This window comes from Molossus molossus, unplaced genomic scaffold (assembly GCF_014108415.1).
Source record: "Molossus molossus isolate mMolMol1 unplaced genomic scaffold, mMolMol1.p scaffold_m16_p_6, whole genome shotgun sequence".
NCBI classification, from domain to species: Eukaryota; Metazoa; Chordata; class Mammalia; order Chiroptera; family Molossidae; genus Molossus; species Molossus molossus.
In genome coordinates, this window is record NW_023425399.1 from 24842580 (window position 1) to 24864926 (window position 22347).

The 22347-nt window shown below is 38.8% G+C and overlaps 1 protein-coding gene across 2 annotated transcripts in view; it reads left to right on the forward strand.

The window, feature by feature from the left end:
• RAD21L1 (RAD21 cohesin complex component like 1) overlaps window positions 1-20974 on the forward strand; it is a 34990-nt gene extending 14016 nt beyond the window's left edge. The window contains exons 10-13 of one of the 2 annotated variants that reach the window (XM_036245430.1): window positions 5984-6108; window positions 8072-8158; window positions 14855-14932; window positions 20741-20974. In XM_036245430.1, coding sequence (XP_036101323.1) covers window positions 5984-6108; window positions 8072-8158; window positions 14855-14932; window positions 20741-20929 — 479 coding nt within the window. In that variant the 3' untranslated portion in view covers window positions 20930-20974. The remainder of the gene's footprint in view (window positions 1-5983; window positions 6109-8071; window positions 8159-14854; window positions 14933-20740) is intronic. The other variant, XM_036245432.1, reaches the window with a different exon arrangement.
• Window positions 20975-22347: the final 1373 nt, after the last annotated feature.

Consider the following 22347-nt stretch of genomic DNA (forward strand, 5'->3'; position numbering starts at 1 on the left):
TTGTTGAACATACTATAGATATTCCTCATTTTCCCCCCATTGACCTCCTCCTCCCACTCCCGTCCCCCTCCTGCCTTTTCCCACACTGTTGTCTGTGTCCATTGGTTATGCATATAAGTTCTTTGGTTTATTTCTTCCCACCCCCCAACCCCCTTCCCTTTGAGGTTTGTCAATCTAGCAACCAATTTGTACTTCTTAATCCCTTCACCTTTTTCACCCATTCACCCAACCCTCCTCCCATCTGGCAACCAAAAAAATGTTCTCTGTATCTATGAGAATGTTTCTGTTCTGCCTGTTCATTTTGTTTGTAGATTCAATTGTCGATAGATATGTATTCATTGCCATTTTGTTTGTTCATATATTTTATCTTTTTCTTCAAAAAGACCCTTCAACATTTCATATAATAATGGTTTGGTGGTGATGAACTCCTTTAACTTTTTCTTCTCTGGGAAACTCTTTATATGGCCATCGATTCTAAATGACAGCTTTGCAGGATAGAGTAATCTTGGTTGTAGGTTCTTGCTTTTCATCACTCTGAATATTTCTTGCCACTCCCTTCTGGCCTGCAAAGTTTTTTTTGAGAAATCAGATGACAGTTTTATGGGAACTCCCTTGCAGGTAACTAACTGCTTTTCTCTTGCTGCTTTTAAGATTCTCTCTTTGTCTTGAACCTTTTGTATTTTGATGATGATGTGTCTTGGTGTGGGCCTCTTGGGGTTCCTCTTGTTTGGGACTCTCTGTGCTTCCTGGACTTGTATGTCTGTTTCCTTCACAAAGTTAGGGAAGTTTTCTGCCATTATTGTTTCAAATAGGTTTTCAATTTCTTGTTCTCTCTCTTCTCCTTCTGGCACCCCCAAGATGCAAATGTTGGCACGCTTGAAGTTGTCCCAGAGGCTCCTTACGCTATCCTGATTTTTTTGGATTCTTTGTTCTTTTTGCTGTTCTGATTGGGTGTTTTTTGCTTCCTTATATTCCAAATCAATGGTTTGCTTCTTTTTTTTTTTTTTTTTTTTTTTTATGAATTTTTATTTATTTTTTTGTTACAGATATTTTACCTTTTTACCCCATTGGCACCCCCCATCCCACCCCCCCTCCACCCTGTCCCCGGCTTAGTTGTCCATGTCCATTGGTCATGCATACATGCATATAAGTTCTGTGGTTTATCTCTTTCCACCCCCAACCCCCATCCCCTCTTCTGAGGGATGTCAGTCTGTGCCCTACTTCCATGTGTCTGGGTCTACTGTATTCCTCAGACAGTTATGTTCATTATATTCCGTATATAAGTGAGATCATGTGGTATTTGTCTTTTTCTGCTTGGCTTCTTTCACTTAGGATAATACTTTCCAGGTCCCTCCATGTCGTCTCAAAGGATAAGACATCTTTCTTTCTTACCGCTGCATAGTACTCCATTGTGTATATGTACCACTGCTTTTTTATCCATTCGTCTACTGGTGGACACTGGGCTGTTTCCAGATCTTAGCTATTGTAAATAGTGCTGCTATGAACATGGGGGTACATATATTCTTCCTGATTGGTGTTTCAGGCTTCTTAGGGTATATTCCCAGCAGTGGGATCACTGGGTCAAATGGAAGTTCAATTTTTAATTTTTTGAGGTAGCACCATATTGTTTTCCATAGCGGCTGCACCAGTCTGCATTCCCACCAGCAGTGTATTAGAGTAATGGTTTGCTTCTTGGCTTTACCTACTCTACTATTGAATCTGTGTAAATTATTCTTTTTTTAAAAAATTAATTAATTTATTTTTGTTACAGATGTTTCTCTTCCCCCCCCCCACTGGTTCCCCCTCCCCCTCCCTCCTTGCCCTGTCCCCAGCTTTGTTGTCCATGCACACATGCATATAAGTTCTGTGGTTTATCTCTTCCCCACCACCCCCTCTTCTGGGGATTGTCAGTCTGTACCCCACTTCCACGTCTCTGGGACTACCCCATTCCTCAGACTGTTATGTTCATTATATTCCACAAATAAGTGAGATCATATGATACTTGTCTTTCTCTGTTTGGCTTGTTTTGCTTAGGATAATACTTTCCAGGTCCCTCCATGTAGTCTCAAAGGATAAGAGATCTTTCTTTCTTACAGCTGCATAGTACTCCATTGTGTATATGTACCACTGCTTTTTTATCCATTCGTCTCCTGATGGACACTTGGGCTGTTTCCAGATCTTAGCTATTGTAAATAGTGCTGCTACAAACATGGGGGTACATATATTCTTTCTGATTGGTATTTAAGGCTTCTTAGGGTATATTGCTAGAAGTGGGATCACTGGGTCAAATAGAAGTTCAATTTTTAATTTTTTTTTTGAGGTTAACACCATATTGTTTTCCATAGTGGCTGCATCAGTCTGCATTCCCACCAGCAGTGCACTAGAGTCCCCTTTTCTCCACACCCTCACCAACACTTGTAGTTTGATGATTTGTTGATGGCGGCCATTCTGACAGGTGTGAGGTGATATCTCATTGTTCTTTTAATTTGCATCTCTCTGATGATTAGTGATATTGAGCATTTCTTCATATGTCTCTTAGCCATTTGTATGTCCTGTTTGGAGAGGTGTCTATTTAGTTCCTCTGCCCATTTTTTAATGAAAGAGGAGAAATAACAACTGACACCACAGAAATACAAAAGATCATTAACAACTACTATGAACAATTATATGGCAACAAATTCGACAATCTAAGTGAAATGGACAAATTTTTAGAAACACATAGTCTCCCAAAACTGGACCAGGAAGAGATAGAAAACTTGAACAGACCAATAACAACAGAAGAAATTGAAGATGTAATCAAGACTCTCCCAGCAAACAAAAGCCCAGGCCCAGATGGCTTCACGGGGGAGTTTTACCAAACATTCAAAGAAGAACTAACACCCATTCTCCTCAAACTATTTCAAAAAATTCAAGAAGGAAAACTTCCAAACTTGTTTTATGAAGCCTGCATAATTCTAATTCTAAAACCAGAAAAAGACACTACAAAGAAAGAAAATTACAGGCCAATATCCCTGATGAACATAGATGCCAAAATCCTGAACAAAATAATAGCAAATCGGATCCAGCAATACACCAAAAAAATTATTCACCATGACCAAGTAGGATTCATCCCAGGGATGCAGGGCTGGTACAATATTTGCAAATCAATAAACGTGATACACCACATAAATAAAATGAAGAATAAAAACCACATGATCATATCAATAGATGCTGAAAAAGCCTTCGACAAAATCCATTTCTGATAAAAACACTCAGCAATGAGGGAATAGAGGGATCATATCTTGACATACTAAAGGCCATATATGAAAGACCTACAGCCAACATCATACTCAATGGGCAAAAACTAAAAGCATTTCCCTTAAGAACAGGAACAAGGCAAGGATGCCCACTTTTGCCACTCTTATTTAACATAGTACTGGAAGTCTTAGCCACAGCAATCAGACAGGAAGAAAAAATAAAAGGGATCCAAATTGGAAAGGAGGAAATGAAACTGTCATTATTCGCAGATGACATGATACTATACGTAGAAAACCCCAAAGACTCCATCAAAAATTTTCTAGACTTAATAAATGAATTTGGAAAAGTAGCAGTATACAAAATTAACATCAAGAAATCGATGGCATTCTTATACACCAATGATGAACTCACAGAAAGAGAAACTAAAAAAAAATCCCATTTACCATTGCGGCAAAAAAATTAAGATACCTAGGAATAAACTTAACCAAAGAAATAAAGGACCTGTTTGCAGAAAACTACAAGTCATTGAAAAAAGAAATAGAGGAAGATATGAAAAAGTGGAAACACATATCCTGTTCATGGATTGGAAGAATTAACATCATTAAAATGTCCATACTACCCAAAGCAATCCAATCCCCATCAAAATACCAACGACATACTTCACAGAATTAGAACAAATACTTCAAAAGTTCATATGGAACCAAAAAAGACCTCGAATAGCCACAGCAATCTTGAAAAAGAAGAACAAAGTTGGAGAGATCACATTACCAGATTTCAGGTTATACTACAAAGCTTCTGTAATCAAAACAGCCTGGTACTGGCACAAGAACAGGCATATAGACCAGTGGAACAGAACAGAGAACCCAGAAATGGACCCAAGGCAATATGCTCAATTAATATTTGACAAAGGTGGCAAGAGCATGCAGTGGAGTAAGAACAGCCTCTTTAATAAATGGTGCTGGTAAAATTGGACAGCCACATGCAGAAAAATGAAGCTAGACCATCAACTTACACCCTACACAAGAATAAACTCAAAATGGATAAAAGACTTAAATGTGACTCATGAATTCATAAAAATCCTAGAAGAAACTGTAGGCAACAAAATTTCAGACATCATACGCAGCAGAATTTTCACTGATACATCACCTAAGGCAATAGAAACAAAGGAGAAAATGAACACATGGGACTACATCAAACTCAAAAGCTTCTGCACAACGAAAGATACAATCATCAAAACGGAAAGGCTACCCACTGTATGCGAGAGCATAATTGCCAATGATATTTCAGATAAGGGCTTAATTTCCAATATATATAGAGTGCTCATACAACTCAAAAGGGAGACAAAGAACCCAATTAAAAAATGAGCAGAGGAACTAAATAAATTATTCTTTATTTCAGTTAGTGCCTCCTTCATTTCTGACTGTGCATCCTTCATTTCTGACTGGTCCTTTTTATGCTCTTGAGGCCCTCACTAGGTTTGCTGAGGTTCTCACTAAGTTCATTGAGCATCCTTATAAGCAGTGTTTTGAACTCAACATCTGTTAGGTTGCTTATCTCCATTTTGCTTAGTTCTTTTCCTGGGGTTTTGTTCTGTTCTTTCATTTGGGACCTGTTTCTTTGTCTCCTCATTTTGGCTGCCTCCCTGTTTGTTTCTATGTATTACTTAATGAGAGGTATGGGGCTCGCTGAGACCAGGCTTGTTTGAAAGAATTTAGGAAAACCTGAAGCAGGATCCAAGACAGGCCAATCCTATGGTTAAGTAACTGGCAACAGCTTGGGTGGGCCTGAAAGTTGGGTGGGGCGGGGCCTCAGGGAATCACCAAGGCTGGGAAACCAGTGTGAGCCAGGTTGCTGGAAGATATGGCGGCTGTCTGCCACCCCAGGGAAGGGCTCACCAAAGGAACAAAGGCCTCTGACAGCACATTTGTCCCAGAGAAAGCCCCCTCTCCAGCCCTCGCTCCAATGCCGAACAATTCAGTTCTTCCCTGTATGTCTCTGGCACCCCTCGAGCTGCCTCCCCTCCAAGCTTAGAAGGAGTGAGTTCGATAAGTCCATGGGCGGGCCCTTTAAGAGGAGCTGCCTTGCCCTGGCTGGTTTGGCTCAGCAGTTAGAGCACTGGCCTGCGGTCCAGAGAGATCTGGGTTCAGTTCCCACTAAGGGGCGCGTACCTCGGCTGCAGTTTGTTCCCGGCCCTGGTTGGTTGTGCACTCAATGTGTCCCTTTCACGTTGATGTTTCTCTCTGTCTCTCTCTCTCCTCCTCCTCTCTTTCCCTCCCACTCTATCTGAATAAAAAATGGAAAAATGTCCTCAGGTGAGGACAAAAAAAAAAAAGAGGAGTTGCCTGGGGCTCCAGCCGCCTCAGCTTCCCTGAGCCTCAGTTCCTGCTGGTTTTTCCAGCCAGAAGTTATGGGGACTTCTCTTCTTGGCACTGGAACCCTGTGCGGGGCACCTGGTGTGGGTTGGGGACCCCTCAGTCCTCAGGGAGGACCTCCCCAGCCAAGGTATCCTCCTGATTTTTATCCCCCAAACGTGGGTGTGGGACCAGCCCATCGCGCCTCCGCCCCTCCTACCAGTCTTGATGTGGCTGCTTCTTTAATTCCATAGTTGTAGGACTTCCATTTAGCTTGATTTCAGGTGGTTTTGAATGATGGTTGTTCTATAGTTTAGTTGTAACTTTGATGTGGTTGTGGGAGGACGCGATACCGCGCTTCTGGTGAAATCTTCTTTACTTCCTTAATAATTCAGAGACCTCCATTATGAAAGATCCAAATTCCCAGCAAGAAATCAGTCAACCCAAAACTTGGAATGATATAATTGATGGATCTAATTGTAGTTCTCATGAGGATACCAATAAAAATATTAGCTCTGAGGTAAGTTAACCAAAGAGAATCAAAGAAATATTATTTTTCTGACACAGATATGTTGAAGGAACATTGAGACTCTGATTAGTATCTTCTTACATTTACATTTTATATTTTATCTCTTATTATCCTATAATTTTGTTTAGTAAGAAGTACTACAGGATAAAACATGATTGTATTTTCATCTACAGAACAGTATTTTCTAGAAGTTTAGGGTAGTAAATCACAAGATAAGTAGTTTCATACTGAAATAATATTTTGTGTGTTGCATTAAATAAGTGATTGTACTTGAATCTGGTTATATAGACTCCACATTCAATTTGTCATGGCATCTTTTAGGACTCTAGACAATACACCTATGTTTTGATTTTTATCATAAATTCACCCTTCCCGCCTTTAAGAATAGTATGTTTTAGACCCACCAGTCACCTTAGCCTTGAATCTGAAAGACTACCTAAAAATCTATGACCAAAATAAAATTTTAAAAAATGTTTTTATTTGGAGATAAAACTTTTATTTGAAAAACATAGTTATTTGGAAACAGTATACTTTAAAATATTTTCTCAATTGTCACTTTATTGGTGGTACAAATGTAAATATTATAGCCACACCAGATAAAAATAAACCAGTGCTTTTCTACTCTGTTCCATCATCACTGTACTTTGATAACCACTCTGGGAATTCAGAGTCAACCCACACTGAAACTGAATGCCCTTGGAAGGAAAGACAGTTTTATAATGCATTAAAAGAGAATGTGTTTTACTAAATATTTGATAACATACTGGATATTGACATACTGGGTTGCCAATACTACTCTTCTTTACTTGGGCTCGGGCATTTCTTAGAGACAACTTCTGAAAATTATGATTGAGCAAGCTTGTTTAGTTTATGACTTTTTAACATATTAACAAAATTGATTTTCCCAAGTGTTTGAAGTGAAGGAAAGAAATTGATGCACTGGTTCTTTTGAACCTTTTACACCTTTAGCCTATGCTTATGCTTTAACCTTCAATTCCATTCTTATTCTGTTTTCAAAACGGAGACCAGATGTGAAATATAGTTAGGAATGGGAGCACAATCAGTTTGAATGGATAGGAAATGTTGATTCTGATTAATCATTTACAAATCTTCATAAAACAGAATCTTTATGTAAAGTAACTGAAAAATTGAGAGTACCTAAAATGTAGAATATTCACAAAAATTAAGAGAAAAACATAAGTTACCACAAATATTTATATTTAAAATGAAAATTCTTATATTCACTAAAATTTTTAAAAGCTTAAGTGAAAAATCAAGTAAACTGTTGTAGGAAGCTCCTCACTTAACCAGATGACAGGTGGGGTGTGAAGCTTGGCAACAGGTCGAAGGTGAAAGGGGGACTGACAGCTTCTATAGCAATGAAGAGGGGAGAGGATAGGGAATGGAAAATTTCTGGCTTTCTCTTTTTCCTGCTTCCTTTATGTCTTTGCTCCCCTTCCAGAGAACACATTTTCTTCCCCTTTGCCAGTGACAGCTCCAGTAGTGGTGGCAAGAATCCTATCATGGCCCTAGGTAGGGATATTATATCCTTTTCCTCGTTCTCACTCCCTCTCTCTGCAGATCTCCTCCTCCTGCCCCCTGGTACTGGCATGAGAACAGAGGTAGGGGACTAGGGTTAGATAAAATGCTTCAAAGGAAAGTGGCCTCAGCCACACAGCAGCAGAGACTTTTGATATGAGATCTGCAGTGGCAAGAGAAGTAGGAATGACAAGGATAGGAAGCACGGGGGGAATGGGCATCCACGTTCTTTACTTGTAGAAGGCCTACGGAAAACAGAAATGTTTACGTCAGAGGCTGCCTACCTGGGATATATAGTATGTAAAATTAGTTCTATAAATGACCACTCATGTGATTAAAGCATTACCAAAATGAGATTATTCCTGTGATTACTACTACTGTGATAACTTACATATTGTTTTCAAATATGCTTTAGCAGGATATTGTTTCTTTGGCTGCTGAAGAATCCTCTTTAATGAATGTCATCTTGGCACAAGAAATTGAAAATTGTCCAGTTGAATTGGTAAATATATGTATAGTCTTGGAAATGTTCTTAAAAACATTGTTCCTAAATGTTTAACACCTTATGTACCTAAATATTGTCTTTTAGAGCTGCCATGTTACTTTCTAAAATCATTTATATTAGAGATCTCAACAGAATGTGTGTGAGTGGTTTGATAATACATATTCAGAATTGCTTTGACCTCTTTATTTTGAAACTTCATATAATTTTAAAGGAAGGTATAAGATTTTTATGCTTATCAAAAATAGTCACAGATTAAAAAGGTTGAGAATCACTGTTTTAAGTTACTCTTATAACATCTCTAGAGAAACAAAGCTATATTAGAGGTATGGCCTAGGGCATTTGAAATTTTATTTTCGGAGACTTCTGGTCAAGATGGTGGCATAGGTAAACAGAGTACTCACATCCTCCCACAACTACATCAAAATTACAACTAAACTACAGAATAACCACCATTTAGAACTGCCTGAAATTGGCTGAATGGAAGTCCAACAACTAGGAAATTAAAAAAGAAGCCACGCTGAGACATAGGAGAGGCAGAGACATGGAACAAGTTGGTCCCACAACCACTTGTGGCAGATAAAAATTGGGAGGGATATCTCTGCTGCATAGGTCACCCCTGAGGAGCAAGGAGTCCCAGCCCACACCAGGCCCCCCTATCCCAGGGTTCCAGTTCCAGGAGGAGAAGTTTCCATAAATTCTGGCTGTAAAAGCAAGCAGGGATTAAGGCTAAGGGAAACAGAGGGCTTCTGGAGTCCCAGGCAGTTCCTCTTAAAGGGCTTGTGCACTGACTTACTCAGACTTGCTCACTCTAAGCTCCAATGATGGGATAGCAGCTCAAACGGCACCAGGGACATATGTGGAGGAACTGAATTTTCTGGCATGAGGCTAGAGCTGGGGTGCAGCTTTCTCCCAGACAGAAGTGCTGGCAGAGGCCACTGTTCCTCTGATGAACCCTCCCCTAACAGAGCTGACAGGCAGGCACCATATCTGAGACACCATCAACCTGGCTCACACTGTTTTCCCCATCCTAGTGATTCCCTGAGGCCCTGCCCCACCCAAACTTCGGGCCTCCCCAAGCTGTTTCCAGTGGTTTTTCCATACAAATGTCCTGTCTTGACTCTCTCAAATAAGCAGCATCTGGGCTCAGCATGCTCTATACCTCTCAATAAGTGGCCCCAGGCCTGGCACTAACAGCAGCTGGTCTTGGTTCACAGCTTGGCCTCACTTGGGCACCTCCAAGCCCGACACAAGTAGCAGCAATCTGCAGTTCACTTTATAGTTCATTCTGGTGGCCTGGGCAGAACACAAGTGGTGGCTGACCTTGGCCTGCACCTCCTAGGAGACCCCAGAGCCGGAACACCAGGGACAGCTTCAGACCACATCAAAGCACCACCTCCACAAGCAACACACTCAAAGGGCAGACTCAGCAGGCATCAGAGTCCCACTGAAGTAAATCCTGCTCAATGAGGTGAGCCCCAGCACAGCTGATCCTCCACAGTGGTCAGTGGTCAGAGCCAGTCCTTGCAGCTGATCAGCCTGGGGGGTAAATTCAACCCATTGATGGGCCAACAGCAATCAAGACTCACCTACATAGGAGGGTATACATAGCCCACATGGGGGACACACCTAGAATGCCTAACTTGAGTGATCAGGGAGGTCGTGCCACTGGACCGTACAGGACACCTACGATATGAGGACACTCTACCAAGCCCAGGAAACATAGCAGCTCTCTACCTAATACATAGAAACAAACACAGAGAGGCAGCCAAAATGAGGAGACAAAGAAACATTTGCCAAAGGAAAGAACAGAACAAACTCCAGAAAAAGAACTAAACAAAATGTAGATAAGCAACCCACTAGATGCAGAGTTCAAAACACTGGTTATAAGGATGCTTAATGAATTTAGGAGAAGAGTAGATAAACTTAGTGAGAACTTCAACAAAGAGATAGGAAACATAAAAATGTAGATAGAAAACAAACAAAAAATTAGAAATGGAGACTATATTAACTGAAATGAATATATTACAGGGAATCAGCAGTAGAATAGATAGAGGCAAGAATCAGATCAGCTATTTGGAATATAAGGAAGCAAAATATACCCAATCAGAACAGCAAAAAGAAAAATCCAAAAAAATGAAGATAGTCTAAGGAACCTCTGGGACAACTTCAAGCATACCAACATTTGCATCATGAGGTGCTTGAAGGAGAAGACAGAGAGCAAGAAATTGATAACCCATTTGAAAAAAAATAATGACAGAAGATTTCCCTAACTTGATGAAGGAAATAGACATATAAGGCCAGAAAGCTCTGAGAGCCCTAAACAAGATGAACCCAAAGAGACTCACACCAAGACACATTATAATTAAAATGCAAAAAGTTAAGGACAGAGAGAGAATCTTAAAAGAAACAAGAAAAAAGCAGTAAGTTACCTACAAGGGAGATCCCATAGACTGTCAGCTGATTTCTCAAGAAATATTCAGTGATGAAAAGCAAGGGACCTGCAACCAAGGTTACTCTACCCAGCAAAGCTATCATTTAGAATTAAAGGACTAAAGAGCTTCCCAGACAAGAAAAAGCTAAAGGAGTTCACCACCAAACAAGTACTGTATGAAGTGTTAAAGTGTCTTCTTTAAAAAGAAGAGCTCTGGCTGGTTTGGCTCAGCAGTTAGAGCCTTGGCCTGAGAACCAGGTTTGGTTCCTACTAAGGGCACGTACCTCGGTTGCAGTTTGTCCCCGGCTCTGGTTGGGGTCGTGTGGGTGGCGACCACTCAATGTGTCTCTGTCATGTTGATGTTTCTCTCTCTCTCTCTTCCTTCTTCTCTCCCTCCGGCTCTATCTGAAGATAAATGCAAAAATGTCCTCAGGTGAGGATAAAAAAAAAAAAATAGCAAAGCTAGAAGTGACATCTGACCCACCTAATTCCATATATATTATTATCTTATTTCTCTAGTTTTTGTCCCAGAGTGCTGAAGGCATTTTTAAGATTGTAATTAATATTAGCAGAAGTTTCTTAGTAAATAATACAAACATTTCTGTGCCTGATATTAATTTTCAATAAATTATTATTAAGATGAGTTCCAAAACTATGAGATTGTTTCTTCCATATGTGGAAAACAGACTGAATTCTCTGAATAATCTAAGACAGAATAAATATCTAAACTTTTACCTGAAACATTTGAACAGTTGAACCAGAAGTGGGTTGATTCATTTTTGCCTTTCTTGTTGCCTCTATAGCCACAGGTTATTTTCATACAGGGTCAAATTAACCACAACACAGCACAAGTTCAGCTGTTTTAATAATCCACTGGGCTTTCCACACAATGGATTCAGCTGTAGGGTGTCCAGATAGATCAAGTGGACATGCTTCAGCAAAGCACACAGAATTGAAAAGTACTTTTAGGAAGTGTCCAGGCTGTAGAGGTATACACAAAAGCGGGACAGTGAACCTATGATAAGGGTGACACAGGTGCTGTTGGGTTGCTTGGTCAGAGCTAGCCTAGGAAAAATTATAAAGTAGGTCAGATTTGTGCCACTTTCTTTCCTCCAATCCTTTATAGGCCTGCTCTTTCATCAGACTCATCGGCACCTTTCCTGTGCCCAGTTCTGTTCTCAGCTCAGGTGTTGGTAAGGGTTTAGAGTGAGTTCCTGTGAATAGATTTTAACTTTACAACTTTTCAATACTGAGGTGTTTCTGAAGGTTTAACTATGGGGGGAAAATGAATATATTCAGATAACACGACAGGCTGTTGGTTGACCTTTTTTTGGATAAAGCACCCTCAAAATCAGAAAGGTTTGTAACCCAATTGTACACAAACTATTAAACATCAGTTATTGTTAGAGCTTCTATATCACCAAGTTCAGATAAAGGCCTTTATGAGACAGTTTTTATATAGCTTTATGTTTACTCTTGTTAACTGAGTTCAGATTGCCCAGAGCTGGGATAAGTCCTAGCCAAAAGTGGTGGTCTTTACTGACTACTTTTCAAAGTAAGGGCCTAATGCCCTGGGATGCATTACCAGTAAAGACTGCAGAATCTCCTACTCTGGAGATATCCCTATCAGATGACATGATACTATTTACACAGGGCCCTAAAGTTCCACCAAAAAACTACTACAACGGATAAATGAATTCAATAAAATATCAAGATACAAAATAAATATCCAGAAATCATTGCATTTATATACACCAATAATGAACTATCAGAAAGGGAAACTAAGAAGACAATCCCATTTACAATTGCATAAAAATAAAATACCTAGGAATAAATTTAAACAAGAATGTAAAAGTCCTATACTCAGAAAATTATAAGATACTGAAGAAAGAAATTGAAGAAGATACAAATAAGTGGAAGCATATATTATGTTCATGGACAGGAAGAATTAACATCATTAAAATGTCCATACTACCCAAAGTAACCTATAGATTCAATGAAATTGCTAAGATACCAATGGCGGCCTGGCCGGTGTGGCTGAATGGGTTGAGTGTTGCTTCACTGAGAGGTCCTAGTTCAATTCCCAGTCAGGGCACATGCCTGATCCCCAGCCGAGGGCATGCAAGAGGTAGTCAATTGGTGTATCTCTCTCACATCAATGTTTCTATCTCTCCCCTCTTTCTCTAAAAAATCAATAAAAACATTTTTTTTAAAGATACCAGTGGAGCATTTCATAGAACTAGAAGAATATTCCAAAAATTTATTTGGAAACACAAAAGACCTAAAATAGCCACAGCAATCTTGAAATAGAACAAAGTTCTTAGTAATCAAAACAGCATGGTGCTGGCATAAAAACAGACATAGAAATCAATGGAACAAAATAGAGAGCCCAGAAATAAATTATGGTTAATTAATATCTGACAAAGAAGGCAAGAACATACAATGGGGTAAAGAGTCTTATTCAATAAATGGTGTGGGGAGAATTGAACAGATACTTGCAAAAAAATGAAACTAGACCACCTTCTTACACCATACACAAGAATAAACTCAAAATGGATAAAAGACTTCAATGTTAGACTCGAAACCATAAAAATCCTAGAAGAAAACATAGGCAGTAAAATCTCAGACATTTCTCATAGCAATATTTTTTTCTGATATGGGCAAAAGAAACAAAAGAAAAATAGATAAATGGGACTATATCAAACTAAAAAGTCTTTGCACAGCAAAGGAAACCATCAACTGAAAAGACAAGTCACTGATTGGGAGAACATATTTGCCAAGGGGTTAATATCCAAAATTTATAAAGAACTTCTAAAACTCAACACCAAAAAACACAAATATTCCAATTTTAAAAATGGGCAAAGGACCTGAATAGACACTTCTCCAAAGAGGACATACAGATGGCCAATAGATATATGGTCACTAATCAGAGAAATGCAAATTAAAACCACAATGAGATACCACCTTACACTTGTTAGAATGGCTATTATCAATAAACTATCAAACAACAAGTGCAGGTGAGGATGTGCAGAAGAGGGGACCCTAGTACACTGCTTATGGTGATGCAGATTGTTGCACCACTGTGGAAAGCAGTATGGAGTTGCCTCAAAACATTAAAAATGGAACTGCCTTATGATCCAGTGATTCCACTTCTGAGAATGTATCAGAAGAAATCCAAAACAATAATTTGAAAGAATATATGCACCTCAGTGCTCACTGCAGCATTATTTACAATAGCCAAGATTTGGAAGCAGCCCAAGTGTGCATCAGTAGGTAAGTGGATAAAAAACTGTGGTACATTTACACAATGGAATACTGCTTGGCTGTAGAAGAGAAGGGAATTTTACTTTTTGCAGCAGCATGGATGGGCCTAGAGAGTATTATGCTAAGTGAAATAAGCCAGTCAGAGAAAGACAAATACTGTAGGATCTCATTTATATGTGGAATCTAATGAACAAAATAAATTAACAAAATAGAAACAGATTCATAGATACAGAGAACAAACTGACTGTTGTCAGGGAGGGGGGAACTGGGGGTGCTGGGCAAAAAAAAGTTGAAGGGATTAAGAAAACAAACAAACAAAAAACCCCTCAGCCCTGGCCAGTTTGGCTCAGTGGTTAGAGTGTTGGCCCATGGACCAGAGGGTTGTGGGTTCAATTCCCAGCCCCAGTTGGGGTGATGAGGGAGGCAACCAGTTGATGTGTCTCTCTCATATTGATGTTTCTCTCTTTCTCTCTCCCTCCCTCTCTTCCACTCTATCTAAAAAAAAGAATAAATGGAAAAATATCCTCGGGTGAGGATTAATAACAGCAACAATAAAAACCCCTCACCCACAGACAACAATGTGGTGATTACCAGAGGGAAAGATGGGTGGGAGAGGTAGAAGAGGGTAAAGGGGGGATAAGTGATGATAGAAGACTTGACTTGGGGTGGTGAACACACAGTACTATATACAGACGATGTGTTATAGAATTGTACACCTGAAACCTATATAATTTTATTAACCAACATCACCCCAGTTAATTCAATAAAAATTTTTAAAAGAAGAAGATAACCTAAGGAGTATAGATGTAACCCTATAAAATTCGGTCTATATTTGAATTGCAAGTATTATTCTCTCTGTTATCAGGCTATAAGCTCCTTATTTGGCAGGACTCAGTGTTATAATTGTATTTCTTGTAGCAGCTAACACTATGCCTGACAAATAGTAAACATTCAGTAAAATTTGCTTAAGTGAAATACTTTATCAATCATTCAAACAGGAGTCATTGGAAAATGAACAAAATTTTGAGGCTGAGAAATGGAATCGAAGAATACATCAGATGTTAAATGGTTTGCGGGTAAGATGGTAGGGTTTGTTAACCCTATTTTTATTGTTTTAAATAAGTAAAATATTGACTTCAGTTTTCTAGTTATTTATAAAAATGAAATCATTTTTCATTATGTTTTTTGTTGAGACCTAATTCTACTAGAGTGAGATGATTTTGAGCAGCATATGCAAGACTAATTATGGGAGTTTGTTTTTGGTGCCTACATCAAATCAGTTCTAATTAGAAGTTTTAATTAACTTCTTATCCATACTCATGCCCCAGACATCTATTTTATAACCCATTCTTATTTTTAGCATACTATTAACACATATTCAATGTGGAACTTGGTTTATAACAGTTTAAGAATGAAACGTAATTTTTAATTAACATAGTTTTATCAAAATAATACATGTATATGGTTTTAAAAGTGTAATAGTACTGTTATAAGGCAGAAACACAGAAGTTCTTTGTCCTATCCTTTCTCATTCCTAAGTCCTACTCTCCAAAAGCAACTATATTAAGCTGTTTCTTTTAGTATTTATATCTTTATTTCTAATTGTTTTACTGCTCTCTTTTGATATTTTAGCTTCATGTTTTATTTATTTACTTCTTCCAACAGAAAATGAAAATTTAGTTTAATTACATCTCACGCCCTCCCCAGTATATTTTAGCACAGTATTCAGTGCTTACAGTGTTATAATTGTAATAGTTATGAAGCAGGTTTAATTGTGACAGAGAGTCAAAATATCAGTGGCTTAAAAAGACAGAAGTTTGCCCTGGCCTGTTAGGCTCAGTGGTTACAGTGTGGGCCCATAGACCAACGAGTCCTGGGTTTGATTCCAGTCAAGGGCATGTACTTCAGCTGTGGTTCTGTCTCTGGCCCTGGTTGGGGTCATGCAGGAGGCATCCAGTCAATATGTCTCTCTCACATTGATGTCTCTCTCTCTCTCTCTCTCTCTCTCTCTCTCTCTCTCTCTCTCTCTCTCTCTCTCTCCCTCCCCTCCTCCTCCACCTCTTCCTCTCCTCCTCCTCTCCCTTTTCTTCTCCCCAAAATCAATTTAAAAACATATTTAAAAAATAGAAGTTTGTTTCTCTGTCAAGTAAAAGTACAATCTATTATGGCAGCTGTGCTCACAAAGTTGTCAGAGACCCACTTTCTCTTTATCTCATGTTTTTATTCTCAGGATCTAAAACAGCTAACTACCACCATGTCTGCATTTCAGCCAGCAGCAAAGTTTTCTTTAAGGGCACAATCCAGTTTCTTTGTGTATCATTTTTTTCTCATTTCATTGGCCAGCACTTAATCACCTTGCCACATCTAGCTGGGAAATGTAATCTTTCTCTGACAACTTTGGGCCCAGGGATTAATTCTATGACTATGGAAGAAGAGGATGGATATCAAGGGACAACCAGCAATTGCTGCTACAAAGACTATGTAAAAATTAGTTCACATTGAAACTTCATAGTATATTTACATTTATTTTCTTGTCAACTTTAGGGGGGTTGAGGGTGGGGGAGAGTTAATCATTACTTCCTTTTTTTCATTAGCCTAGTGTCTATATATCCATCCTTAATTATTTTTCCAAACTTTCTGGCAACATTTTATTTTTCTTGTAGATATCCCTCCTGGAGCTCGCCATCCTCTTAGTCTAATCTGGATTAGTGGCTCTCTAGGTCTACTGCAGTTTTTATCTTGGAACATTCCTTTACCATAACATGGAATTCTGCTGTCTCTTACCTAAACTGGTTCCTCTATTTCCTGGTGCTTTGATCTTCCTCTTGGTTAACATTCTCTCATAATTTTCTGAGATAAAGAATGCATAGGAGACCCTACATACAAGTCTGAAGATTTCTTTATTTTATTTTCAACTTGTTTGGTTGTCTCTGAACATAGTTTGAAAATATTATCTCTCAGATGTTAAAGGTTTTGTAACATTTCTAGGGCTCTTGGTTGTTATCGAAAAGTCAGATGGTGCTTGGTTGGTGACCCTTTGTAAGTGACCTTTATTTTTTCTCTGGAAACTTTTAGATCTTTTTTTAAAATCCCTGTTGGTCTGAAATTTCATGATGATAGGCTTTGGTATGAGTCTTTTTTCATTTATTGTGCTGCACATATAGTGGATTCTTTATTCAGAAAGTTCATGTCCTTGAGTTCTAAGAAATTTTTTATCTTGGATTTCCTCCTTGTAGTTAATCTGTTCTCTCTTTCTGGACCACCAGATGGGACCAGATGGGTCAGTATTGGATCTCCTAAATTGTGCCTTTAATTTTTATAACATCTTGTATCTCCTATATTAATTTCCTTTGTTGTTTTCTTCTACTGTCTAGAGGATTTCTTTGACTTTATCTTTCAGTCTATTGAATTTTACTTCTGCTTTTACCTTTTGTTTTCCAGAAGTTTTTTTTTTCCTTAAGTTTTAGGGGTTTTTTTTGTTTGTTTCGTAGCATCCTAATCTTTATATTTATTTAGTTTTAACAGCTTTATTGAGGTATGATTAGTATACAATAACCCATACCTATTTAAAATATAGTTAGATAAGTTTTGATATATGTATATGCTTATGAAACCATCACCACAATCAAGATAGTGAACATATATACAACTCCAAAAAGTTTCCTTGTGTCTCTTGATAATTCCCGGTTTCATCTCTCTCCAAGCAAATCACTGCTCTGCTTTCTCTCAATATCATCCCAATCATTTTCACGGATGTAATGTCTTTTCTTAACTTTTAGAGATTATAGTTTTCTTCTGCTCTCTGCATTATCTCCATTTCCTTAGTGATCCTCTTGAATTCATTCTTTTTTGATCTTGGATGTTAGAAATTTTACTCAAATATCTGATAGACCTTGAGTTATCTGTTTTTATGTAAGAGTGAGACACCAAAAATCGGATTGGAAGTTATATTAAGCATGGGTGGTGCTTGTAGACTTGCGGTCTTCATCATGAGGTAGTTGGGTGGTGCCCCCACGCACACACACACAGATGTCATTATCTATAGGTCTTTTCTTCTCAGAATGGACAGTTTTCCCAGCTTATTCTTCACATCTACTGCCTAAAAGATATAAGCACGATGCCCATGGTTTGGGAACCAAAAGTGGATCAGGGAGAGGCTGGCTCTCTTATTGTTAAGAGTGTAGAATTCCACTTCACCCCCTCATTTGTGGTGACACTTCTCTACCATCCACAGTGCCTGGTGTCCCAAGGTTAGAATCTCATCTTAGTGGTTGGTGTCTTCAGAAAATCACCTTCTTGCCTCCTTCATTTTAGAGGGGTTTCTGGAGGAAACAGAATAAACTTGTGTTCAATATTGCACATTTGTCCCATCAGGGTATTTTTCCAAAGTATTCTTGAAATTGGAAAGACTGTCCTTGCTCTCTCCCAGGGAAAATTGCCTGCTATTGTATGGGAGTAGCCATGTCTTGGTTCAGTTCAGTGAGTGGATCTGAGGTTCTAACTGCTCCCAAGTAGACTTTCAAGAAACTCTCCTGTTTTTCAGCTTCAGCTCATATCTCCAGCTTATCATTTACGGTTGCTTCTAATTCCTGAGGTTTCCAAAGTTTCTGTAGCTCAAATTGGCTTGCTTTTTGTTGGCTTTCCTCCCTGTTGGCACTTAGGTTTCAGCCTTCTCTGCTCTGCTAAGTCCATTAGTCTTCTACTTTCTTGGTCTTTATCTCCTTTCTTTGTCACCTTTTACTTCTTTTCCTTCGTTTTAGAGGGGTCTCTGGAGGGAACAGAATAAGCACACGTATTTAATCTTGCATATTTGTCCTCTCAGAGTGTTTTTCAAAGGGATTCTTGAAATTGAAAGGGCTGTTCCTGCTTCCTCCTAGGGGAGAAAGCCATCCAACCCACATATGTCCTCAAAAGTGGGAATAAATGAAGGCTTGTCATGCCATCTCTGAAAGGTTGCCAAGACTGGGCTACTTCTTTGGTTGATATAAAGGATTTAACTTATTAATTTGTTAAATATTATGAACTGGCAAAAAAACAAAACTGTATATGGTGTTTCTAAAAGTGCTTCACAACTATCCAAGGATACTGGCCAGTATTCACCACCGTATTTCTAACTAAAAAAAAGCTTATACTTCTATTCTAGGAATCTGATTCCAAATTCGAGTATTCATAAAAGGAGTTATCTTCATCCATAATTAAACACTTTATTTTACCTCATTTTATTCTAGTAGGTTTACAGGTGCCCTGTGGTGAAATCAACATATTTTTAAACTGTGCAAAAAACCTGGAAAATGTTTCTATAATCATATTGCACTGTCACTGAGGTGTACAAATATAATTCTATATTTATTGCTAGAATTTTATAGTCTCCTCCATCTCCCAGCACCTTTAAGGAAAAGAAGCCAAATAGAAGAACTTATATGCATATGTGCATAACCCCCAGACACAGAAAATAGTGCAGTGAAGGCCTGGTGGGGTGGGATGGGGGGCGGGGTGGAGGGGTCAATAGGGGATAAAAGGGGGGCCATCTATAATACGTTCAATAATACAGATAAATTTAAAAAAATTTAAAGCCCTGGCCAGTTTGGCTCAGTGGTTGGAGCATCGGCCTGCGGACCAGAGAGTCCTGGGTTCAGTTCCTGCTAGGGTCACATACCAAAAAATAAATTAAAAAAAAAAAATTTTAAAGAAGCCTGATAGGTTTCTAATCTCCATTGCATTTGAAACCTCCCAAAGGCCTGTGGACTTTTTTCTCCCTGCAAGTCTAAACCAATTATACTTTCCACAGGAGCCATTTATGTTAACATCAATTTTTTTTTTTTTTTTTTTTTTTTTTTATCCTCACCCGAGGATACTCTTCCATTTTTTGTACAGATAGAGTGGGAGGGAGAGAGAGGAAGGGAGAGAGAGAGAAACATCGACGTGAAAGGGACACATCGAGTGGCTGCCACCCGCACGACCAACCAGGGCCGGGGACAAACTGCAACCGAAGTACGTGCCCTTAGCGGGAACTGAACCCGGGTCTCTCCAGACCGCAGGCCGACGCTCCAACCGCTGAGCCAAACTGGCCAGGGCTTAACATCAATTTTTTTTAAAGACCTAACATTTATAGAACACCTTAGAAATTTATATAACACTTTAGAGTTATTTTGCATGCATTTCTCAGTGAACCAAGCTGTGTTCAATGACCTATATGGTTTTTAAGTTTACTAATGTGCCATTTGCATTTCTCCATTTAAGGATTTCACAATCTCTTATCAAAAATGTCAATATTTTGCCCTGGCCAGTTTGGCTCAGCGGTTAGAGCGTTGGCCTGTGGTCCGGAGAGACCCGGGTTTGGTTCCCGCTAAGGGCATGTACCTCAGTTGCAGTTTGTCCCCGGCCCTGGTTGGTCGTGCGGGTGGCAGCCACTCGATGTGTCCCTTTCACATCGATGTTTCTCTCTCTCTCTCTCCTTTCCACTCTATCTGTACAAAAAATGGAAAAATGTCCTCGGGTGAGGATAAAAAAAAAAAAAAAAGTCAATATTTTGCCCTGGCCGATTTGGCTCAGTGGTTAGAGTGTCAGCCTGTGGTCCGGAGAGACTCGGGTTCGGTTCCCGCTAAGGGCATGTACCTTGGTTGCATTTTGTCCCCGGCCCTGGTTGGTCGTGCAGGTGGCAGCCACTCGATGTGTCCCTTTCATGTTTCTCTCTCTCTCTCTCTCTCTCTCTCTCTCTCTTTCCCTCCCACTCTATCTGTACAAAAAAAAAATGGAAAAATGTCCTCGGGTGAGGATTAACAAAAAAAAGTCAATATTTTATTATTCATTATGCATCCACAGCCTGTTCTACTTTTAATGGTCTTGTTTCCCTTTCCTTTCCTCTTTTCTAATTATTTTCCCAGGAATCCAACAAGGCAGGAATGAAGCACTTTAGTCTGATGACTCTCTGCAGAAATAGTGACCGAAAACAAGCTGCTGCCAGATTTTACAGCTTTCTTGTCTTAAAAAAACATCGGGCTATTGAGCTAAACCAGAGTGCCCCCTATGCAGATATTATAGCTACAGTGGGACCAATGTTCCATAAAATATGAAGGAAATTCAGAACATGCAGATTTATGTCATCATTGGAATTTCTGTATGGATTGTTCGATTTAATGCAGTAGCCGCCTGGAAGCAGCTGAGGTCTGATCCGCTCCATAGACAGACCAACCTCCCATTTCTTCTCTGTAAGTTCAGAACTATCATAGCCAGAACTGGAAACCTGTATGCTCGCAGAAATACGGAATTATAGCTAAGTAATATTTTTAACTTAGCTGACTTGAATGTATAACATTTACCATTTTCCTGACTTGAATGTTGCATTCAGAATATACTTTTTAAATACTATATGCCTTCAAGAAACATTCAAGGATGTTTTTAAAAGGCTATTTTACATTGGATTATTTATATAAAATTTATGGGATTACTAATTAACACTTTTTAAATTTCTCCACAGACAATAATTTATTTAAATGCATATCACCCTTGGTTTGACCTAGTGCCATAGTTTGTAATCTAATATTTTAATTGAAGAGTTGTAAAATTCACCTTTGGTTTAAATTATCTGAGTGGATTTTAGTCTATTCATAGGTCATTTAACCTTTTTATTCACTATTTAATGATTATTATAACCATCACTCGTGTCAGCAAAACTAAGTATGCTTCTTATGTTAAAAAAAAATTAGCAGATATGTTGCCTGCAGCTTGAATTCAAGTAAAGGTTACTAAAGTCAATGTTCTTTTACTTGATGTTTACTGAGCATTTTTTATGTTAAAACCATTTTTTTTCTTATTTGAAGTTTGTTAGGAAATTTTCATAGAATGCTTTGTAAGCTTCATGGTGCACTGTAAAATGAAGCCTGTGACACTCTCTAAAATACTGTTGTGCTACAAACTAAATTCTAAATGGCTTCTTTGAATGTATTAACTATAAGATTTAAATATGAAATTGCCTTTTTTAAAATTAATGTACAGAAAATTGGACTTTTTCATTTTGGTGTATAGTTCTATCAATTTTAACCCATAAGTAGATTCCTATAACCACCACCAAGCAGGGTACCAGCAGTACCATCACCTAAACAAAAACGCCTTGTGCCCTGGTCAGTTTTGCTCAGTGGTTAGAGTGTCGGCCCGTAGACCCATGAGTCTTGGGATTGATTCCAGTCAAGGGTGCATACCTCGATTGTGGTTCATCCCTGGCCCATTGATGTGCCTCTCTCACATCGATCACATCGATGTTTCTCTCATTCTCTCTATCTCTCGCCCCCCCCCCACTCTATCTGAAGATAAATGGAAAAATATCCTCAGGTGAGGATTTAAAAAAAAAACTGCCTTGTGTTATCCCTTTGTAGTCACACCCTTTCCCCATTCTAACTCCTGGCAACCACTCTTCTACATGATTATAGTTTTATTTTTTCATTTTCATTTAAATGGAATCATACAGTATGTGATCTTTTGGAGACTGGTTTAT